This window comes from Lactuca sativa, chromosome 7 (genome assembly GCF_002870075.4).
Source record: "Lactuca sativa cultivar Salinas chromosome 7, Lsat_Salinas_v11, whole genome shotgun sequence".
Classification (NCBI taxonomy): domain Eukaryota; kingdom Viridiplantae; phylum Streptophyta; class Magnoliopsida; order Asterales; family Asteraceae; genus Lactuca; species Lactuca sativa.
Genome location: NC_056629.2, coordinates 31,997,803 through 32,006,494, shown reverse-complemented (window position 1 = coordinate 32,006,494; position 8,692 = coordinate 31,997,803). Strand labels below are relative to the sequence as shown.

Genomic DNA, 8,692 nt, shown 5'->3' with positions numbered 1-8,692 from the left:
TCGACCCCTTTAACCTATTATAGTATATTAAAGTCATCACAGATAAAAAAAATTGTCAAAATTTAATGACTTTAGTGAAACTATTTGGACTAAACTTTGACAACAATATTAAGCTAAAGCCACTAAAACATCGATGACTTTTTTGTTGTGACTATTTAAAGTGCTCATTAAAATAATAAAAAAAATAATAATAATAATAATACATTGTCGAATTTGGATAGACTTTCATGGACCATTTTAATTCACCAACATAAAACCACAAAGATGATTACAGTATAGTGACTTTATGTGTATTATGCCCTTAAGTACATACTACAAATTGATATTACAAGATATAAATTCAACATTTACAACATACGAACACAATAATATTTGTTATAAATGACTACATAATTGAAAATACAATGTAATAGAATGAAAAGTCGCATAAAATTAAGATATAATATCGATCTCGCCTATGTCCAACCCCAAACAGACGTAAGAAGATAAAGCATAATTAACGATGTAGGATACAATAGATAAACTGCATAACCTGTCCAAAGCGGGAAAACCGTCCTTGTACTTGTGAAAACTCCCATCACCCCGCAAATTACCAACACAACCAAAACTTCAGCAGACACATCCCATGGCACGTCTTTTATGTACACAATTAACAAAAATGATGCCAAACTACTCATATTACTCGTGAACACTCCCACATAGATCTGCAAAAAAGATTCAAAATATATGTATAAGCATCATCGAATCCATCCATATATAGTGCATAGTTCAACCAAAGAGTTGTGCAGTGTAAGGTAGAATGCCTAATTGGCAATTTAAAGGATTAAACTTAATCATAATGAGATGAAACATTAGCATTTAATGTTTGCATTCTATTGTGGATGTGATTATGTCTAAAGTCTCATTTGTATGGTTTTAAAAGAAATGGCGAGAGATAATAGAAGTGAAGTAAACCATAAAATTAAGGGACCAATTAATGAGGAAAAGCATGGAGACATGCATGCAAATATATATACCTGAGAAAGAGTTAAAGATGCAGCTCGTTGAGTCTTTTGGCTTGCTGAATTAATTGTTGATAAGAGACGTGGTATGTTTATGGCACATGGTATTATAAAGTATGGAATGAGGAAGGAAGGAACGCCTGTGGCACTAGCAAAACTCACAACATTCATTATGAGTGGTAGTGCAATGAGAGCTGTGACAATAGTTCCAACAAGTACCAAAGCCAAAGCCTCTAAATACTCCCAAATAGAGGCTTGATCAACAGTAACTTGTGTGGTAGTAGGAATCAAAGCCTCTTGTTGTTCTTCATCTGCAACCTATATATATGAATACTTAAAAGGTTCCATTAATATGCTACTTGTCAACTGTTTAATTAAGACCTCATGTAGGCTCAAACAGAATCATGCATGAAAGCATGCAAAGGATTGATTATATTATCTAAAAAGATAAACTTACCACTACTTGAGGTGTGGTGAAGAAGTTCAGAGGGTTATAATCGTTTTTAGAGAGTGATTTCCTTGCATCCTGGAGCCATTTTGTTATAATTGTAACAAACTCTTCCTCTTGAATAGATTCATCACCTGAGAGGTCAAGTTGATCCATGACTCTTTCTACAAGATCCTCACTTAAATCACCATCCGCTTGTACTTGTATTCCCATAAGTAAAGTTTTCAACTCAGCACTTGTCACTTTACTATCGTGATTTTTGTCAAGTCCTTTATAAACTCTGCACAACGATATTTTCTCAATCATAAGAACTAAGATCAAATTCAAAAAAAAAAAAAAAAGTAAAAGACATTTTAGATAGGTACTAACTCTCTGATAAGTTGCACATTTGCCTTTCCGTTTGTAGAGAGTAGTTTAAGTAATTTGTTCTTGACAAATTTTTGCCTCACGTAGTCGAATCTTCTATTTTGAATCATTGGTCGGAAGATCTGCATGGAAAATAAAAACAATCATCTTTATTGAAATATGAAATTTTATTAAGCCATAATCATCGACAACTTTAGTCATGTTAATTGAGAGTGTTATAACCTGATACACAGCGTTTGCAACGAAGAAAGCCAACGTGATGATGAGGGTGATTAGCTCTATCACTTGGGTTACCGAATCAACATTTATGATTTTTGGGAGTTGAAGAATGAGAAATGGGATCATTGAAACGAGCATAACAGTCGCAGTGAAGCTTGTTTCACCATCAGTTGTAAGTCCATATGCTGAAAAAATAACAAAAAATAAGATATAAAAACCTAGAACCAAACTAAAATTGTGATATTAATTTAAAGAGCTTGTAAATTATCGGTGGATTGTTATATCCATGTAATTAATGCTAATTGTATATGATCTTGAAACCTGTTAATTTGGTACAAAATGATGGCTCTTCTTCCGAAGATTGTGGTGAGATGGTGTCATCGTCGTCTGCAAGATCGTAGCTTCCGAAAGCTATGACAGATGGCCAAATGAGTGTCAGGCTCATGACTGCTGATCCTGCCAACACATTCATTCCCATTGCTGCACTAAAAGATGCACCTTGGGCGTCGTTCGATAATCCCGACTCTGCAAACATATTAAACATTTTCTTTATATTTCTTAATGTCATACATTTATTTTATCGAATTCCTTTGTTATGTTATAATTTCATCAATCGAAATCCTTTGTTATGTAGTTTCATCAAATAATCATATATATATTATTGAAAAATATAAATTTACTAATCATGAAATTTCAATACATATCTAATATACATTTTCTTTATTTAACAAAAATGTTGAATCGCATGTTTGATCGTTACCAAGTGGATATTCAAGCGTGGGTCAAGTTGTACATAGTACCAAGAAAGTTGTCAACTTGTTGTGTCAACTCACATTATGTTCTTGATTGGTGGTCTATAAGTTGTTGCGTGAATATTCGTTGGATGGCAAATTTGCCAAGACTCGGTCAAAGAATTAATAACCCATTGGCAAGACATTGTAATAACTTTTTTTAGGACATTATTTTTTTCATTAATTTAATTATCATCAAAATAATTAATTTAATTATCATCTTACAACGAGTGAGATGATAAACCGACAATAAATTGAATCGAATATCATGTATCATAAAATGTTTTATATCTTATTTGTTTTATACATGATGCTTTTAAAAAAAAACAAACAAAGAAGACAAAAATATAATATAAATTAAGCCCTTAAGCATAGTACATTCTGGTTATTAATCACTCTGTATGTAGAAGTTTAATATGCATTATCTTTCATCTTTTCTATCAAACTTCTGATTTGATATCCACTACCTTGGAAATTGTCATATATTTAATTATACTCAAATAGTTAAAATGAATGAAATAAAGCTTCAAAATTTTCTATCAAACTGTACAAATCTTTTGGATGTGTTTAAATCATGGAATTTTTGTATAAAATCCCATACCTCAACTTATCAACTATACTTGGCTCTGGTATTAAGTTTGAAATATTAATTTACAACAAGGCTAAACAGATAGTTTTTTTAGTAAACTTGTTCATTGAAAAAACATAAAAATGTAACATGTAACCACCACTAATTAATTATTATTATAAGTATCACATGGCTATTTTATAATGCACATAAAAAAACAAACATTTACCCACAAGTTATGTAATCTTTACTATTATTATCAAGTATATCACATGGGTAGTTTATAAATGCACATCAAAACTGTCAAAACCAACAAAGAAAAAACCCCACGCACCTACCCCGGCCCTTAAAAATAAATATGAAGATAATATTATTGTACTAATTAATCACTACTACTAATAATAATTATTATTATTATTATTATTCATTAAAAAAAACTGAAAATGAGAGGAATGGAGCTTACCAAGGATGAGGAAAAGCATAGGAAAGTTTGCAAGAATATGGAAGAAACTGGCACCAAAGATACCCGGTCCAATAAGGCTGAAGAACTTATCCGATCCATTCGAAATATAGCTTTGACCCACAGACATCAAATACTGATAAACCACGATCACGAATAGGCTTCCCCAAGGAGCACTTGTGCATGGCAAGAACCCATATTGAGGTTCACATGTCACTGTTGCACCTTCGGTTTTCCCACAAACCCCCATTAAAATGGCCAACATGATCAAGCTCCCACTTTTCCCATATAAATTCATCTTTCTTTGTTGGGTTGTATCGGGTAATTAAGTGTTTGGGAGCTATTACGTACAACCAATGATCAACTGGATAAGATGAAGAAGATGAAGATGATATATGACTAATGGGGTTTCAAAAGGTTTAAGAATCTCTTTAAGGGTATTTAAAGAGAACTCGTGATCTATGAATCTTCAGAACCAAGTTAGTCGGGTCGGGTTGATGAATAAGTTGAAAAATGAAGACGTTGGAAGAAGTTTTTTAGAGGATTTTAGAGTCTTTGTGGGTTTTTATGGAGATTTATTTGTTGCAATCTTTTTCTACGAAGGTAAAGAGTGTTGCAGGATGGAAGGTGACAATGGTTGACTCGATCGCGCTATAAGATTTTCTAATATATAAATCAGATGAAACGTGCTCATAATTATTAAAAACTTCATATTAATAGATTGTCAATGAAATTTTCACATTGGAAAGTTTCAAATCAATAATTAATATTATGCGTTTTTTTTTAATATTTTGTATAGAGTATTACATGTAGCTGTTTTCAAGAGAGTATAATGACAATCAAAAAACTTAAACGAATTATATAAGACTAATAGAGGAAATTTGATATAAAAGTAAAAAATAACATGCCAACTTGGCATTAAGAAAAATCAGAAGCTTGGGTGGAATTACTATATAAATTCAAAGTTAGTGTGAGCAGGTGAGACGGCAACGTGATCAAATAGGGCTGCTAAATAGACAAATAATTATACTACATAATATAATTTTCAACAGTTGTTTATAAATTACAGGTATACATATGTACTTATTTATTGATTATTATACGAGATACACTAGATCGAATATCGTGCGTAAGATTCTAGCTTTATTTATTGAAAGGTATCTAGGATTCAATTCTAAATAAATGATGTTTATTAACTTAATTCTAGCTTTATTTATTGAAAGGTATCTAGGGTTCAATTCTAGATAAATGATGTTTATTATCTTACTTTTAGGGAAAATTCTACCTAGTACAAGTATAAAAAATATGTTTAATTTTTATTTTTTAGAATTATTCAGACTACATTTATATCAAAAAAAAAGATGCATACAAAATAAAATGAATTTATTACCTTTTTATTTTTATTCTCATTTAATTTTTAGATTTATTTTTGGTTTTTACACTACAAGGAAATGAGCAATTAACGGCGACAAAAGTCGTCGGTAAAGGATTGAAAAGTCGCCACTAAAACTAATAGCGGCGACACGTCGCCGGTAAAGAGTCGCCGCTACTGCTTCGTCGCTATTGATCATATTGTCGACGCTAAAAACAATTGTCGCCGCTAATACTTTGTGTCGCCGCTAAAGAGAATGTCGCAGGTAATACTCATGTCGTCGGTAATAACGTTTTTCATTTTTTTTATATATTTGCGATTTTGGGTATAATTTATTCCAAATACTATTATAATTAATTCTATACCAAAAATTACATAACAACATCAAATTAAATATCAAATACTGTTATAATTAATTTAATACCAAAATAAAACAACCAAAAGTTTGATAATTCTAACAAGTAGCAAAGTAAGTTTTACAATTCTAACAAATAGCAAAGTGTGACAATTATATAACATACAAATAAATCTCCTTCCTACATATCATCATCTTCGTTCTCATCATTTCCTCCTTGATTATTCTGTGATTGAAAAAATGAATAAAGCTCCTTCCTACATGTCGGGTCATTGAGTAATGCCCGAAGATTTTCCAACTACATAATAAATAACAACATATATAAATTATAAGTTAAATTTTCCAACTAGAGACGAAAACACAATTACCAAATCCACATGCATTTTATGACGCCAAACTACATTTCTATTTTTAAACTAAATCAAATAGCCAAAGTACATTGTTATTTATTGCATTTGGGATAAAAACTCAATTACCAAAGCTTTTAGCAAATAATCACCACAAAACTAAAATGACCAAATCAACATGCATTTTATGATACCAAATTACATTGCTATTTGTAGCACTTGGGACAAAAAATTAATTACCAAAGCTTTTAGAAAATAATCACCATCAACAAAAATTACCAAATCAACATGTATTTATTGAAATTAAATAATCTTGTTTTACCTGTGATGGTTGTGATGATTGTGGTGGTGGCTGCAACGGCTGTGAATTCGGCGGGAGAGCAGAAGGTTTGTTCTAAGAGCTTTTCGACTAACCGATTCTGTAATTCTCAAAAGTGAGTAACAACTAAGTATAAATAAACACTTAATTATATGATAAAATTATAATTAAATACTTACATATTGTTTTTCCGCCTCGGTAGTAACCTTTACATAGGAATACACATTTCTATTTAAACTAAAACTTTCTAGTATTTGTATATAAGTTTTTAATCAATTTTATATCATTTTTTTTTTTGTTTTTTTTTTCAATTATCACAATAATTTATTTTTTTATTTTTTTCCAATTATAACATCCTACTTATACCAAAACTTTAGATTTGAATTTATTGCCTTAATGTCTTTTACTTTTCAAATTTTCATATCGATAGTTTGAAATATATGCAAGAATGAACAACAACAACAATATATATATATATATATATATATATATATATATATATATATATATATATTCTCTTACTTATAAATATTAATATATATAATTTATTAATTTTATTTTTTAATTTTATTTAGACCAACTACACATACTTTCACATATATAAATAATAACATCCTATTTATACATAATACACAAATTTCACATTCATATACCACATATACAACAAACATACATACATTCACATACACAATAATAACATCCTACTTATACCAAATACACATAATTTCACATAATAACAAAATACTTCTACCAAATACTCATATATCATATATACATCAAACACACATACATTGACATATATACACCAAATTTACATAGATTCACATACAAATATCAAATATACATACATATGACAATTTTCAAATAATTGAGACACCCACACATATTTTGCAATTAAACTAAAATTTCACAATAAATAGAAGTAAATAGAACCTGTGGTGGTGGAAATCAATGAAAATGGTCCAGTGGTGGCGGTAGTCTCGGGTGGTGGTCGGGAACGTAGTAACACAATCAACAAAACTGAAATTGACAATTTTTTACAATTAACCACTCCAATAAGCTTAAAATCGATGTTACAAGACAAAAGGGGCCGAAAATTGACCTGGAAATAGTTTGGTGTCGCCGGAAAAAGTTTGGTGTCGCCGGAAAAGCTTGGTTCTCACCGGAAAATCTTTCTCCACCGGTGGTATCTTCTTTGTGGACAATTTCACCCCCCAAAATTGATAATTCTCACTGGTATCCCACAATAATCGGCGAAGTAAGATGAAGATGAGAGAAGAGAAACATGCGAAGGGAGTGAAACAGAAAGAGAAAAAGGAAAAAGATCGAGTTTTTTGTTGGATTAGTGTCTAAGTCCATAACTATTTTGGTATGTACTTGACCCGATTATGAGCATGGTCCTTTTGGGTTGCCTTCACCATAGCAATATGTAGGATAAATTAAGGAGAGAGAGGTTTAAATATGATTTATTAATATATTATGAGAATAATATATTAAAGGAGAAATCATATTGTTTAATTAATATTAGTCAAGAATTAATTGATAATTAATTTTGTGGCTAAAAGAGATTAATTAAATTTAGGGGACTGGACTGCAATTATTGGATAATTGAGTTATTGGGCTAAGGAATGCTAAAGGAATAAGGGGTGAACGAAATTATGATGGAAGCCCATCATATTTTCGTCCATAGCCTTATCCAGAAGGTTCCATGGGCTGCTTAGAGTTTAAGTTGTCCATTAGGGTTTTGACTGAAACCCTAGCAGCCCACACAAGTATATAAAGGACCCCTTAGGCCCCAAAAACGTGGATAATTGATTCTCTAGGGTTTCTAGTCGTTTTTGGCCAGCCTCCTTTCTTCTCCTCTTCATCCAAGTTGTATATGGTGTTTGTGACTCCATTAGAGGTGCAGCACTTGAGGCACTAAGCTTTTGAAGCCAATCCAAGCAAGGAATTGATTGTTATTGCTATATAACAATCAAAGGTAATTCTCCAAACCCTAATTCAGTTTATAATATGTTAGATCTAAGTTTATTAGTCTTGGATTCAAAGCATGTACAATAGAGAAACCTAGATCCAAGCATTAGGGTTTATATGAGCACATAGGATTGTTCTTATGCCTAAAACCCATCAGTGGTATCAGAGCCTTGATTGGTTTCAGTTGTATGTGATGCTATGTTGAATTATTTATTGAAAAACGATTTTTTGGCCTCTTCCCGACCTGACTCGGCGAGTCAGTGGATGAACTCGGCGAGTCTGTCTGACTCGGCGAGTCCAGGGGTCAGACAGAGGGAATTTCGGGATTTAACTGCTGTTTTGACTTGGTTTTAATGCCTAATTCTTTTTTTGAAGCTAAAATCCGAATTTTATCTTAATTAAATGTTTATCCTTGCCAAAACAATAGATAATTTCAAATCTTTTAAATATTGGTTGTTTATGTGATAAATAT

At 31.2% G+C, this 8,692-nt stretch overlaps 1 protein-coding gene across 1 annotated transcript; it reads right to left on the bottom strand.

Annotated features, from left to right (window-relative positions):
* Positions 1–310: 310 nt before the first annotated feature.
* LOC111892050 (sodium/calcium exchanger NCL2) lies at positions 311–4,495 on the bottom strand. Its single transcript, XM_023888113.3, has 7 exons — positions 3,857–4,495; positions 2,356–2,559; positions 2,038–2,219; positions 1,819–1,937; positions 1,459–1,729; positions 1,017–1,319; positions 311–704 (listed from the first exon to the last, which is right to left on the bottom strand). The coding sequence occupies exons 1-7, from the start codon at positions 4,149–4,151 to the stop codon at positions 456–458; spliced, it is 1,623 nt and encodes a 540-aa protein (XP_023743881.1). The 5' UTR covers positions 4,152–4,495; the 3' UTR covers positions 311–455.
* Positions 4,496–8,692: the final 4,197 nt, after the last annotated feature.

Bases quoted from the DNA above. Each gene is read 5' to 3' on its own strand.
- LOC111892050 (XM_023888113.3), bottom strand. From the start codon at position 4,151: ATGAATTTATATGGGAAAAGTGGGAGCTTGATCATGTTGGCCATTTTA. The intron at 2,220-2,355 runs GTTTCAAGATCA...TTATTTTTTCAG, and splicing joins ATTTTGTACCAAATTAACAG to CATATGGACTTACAACTGAT. The intron at 705-1,016 runs GTATATATATTT...TCTTTTTTGCAG, and splicing joins CATCTTTAACTCTTTCTCAG to ATCTATGTGGGAGTGTTCAC.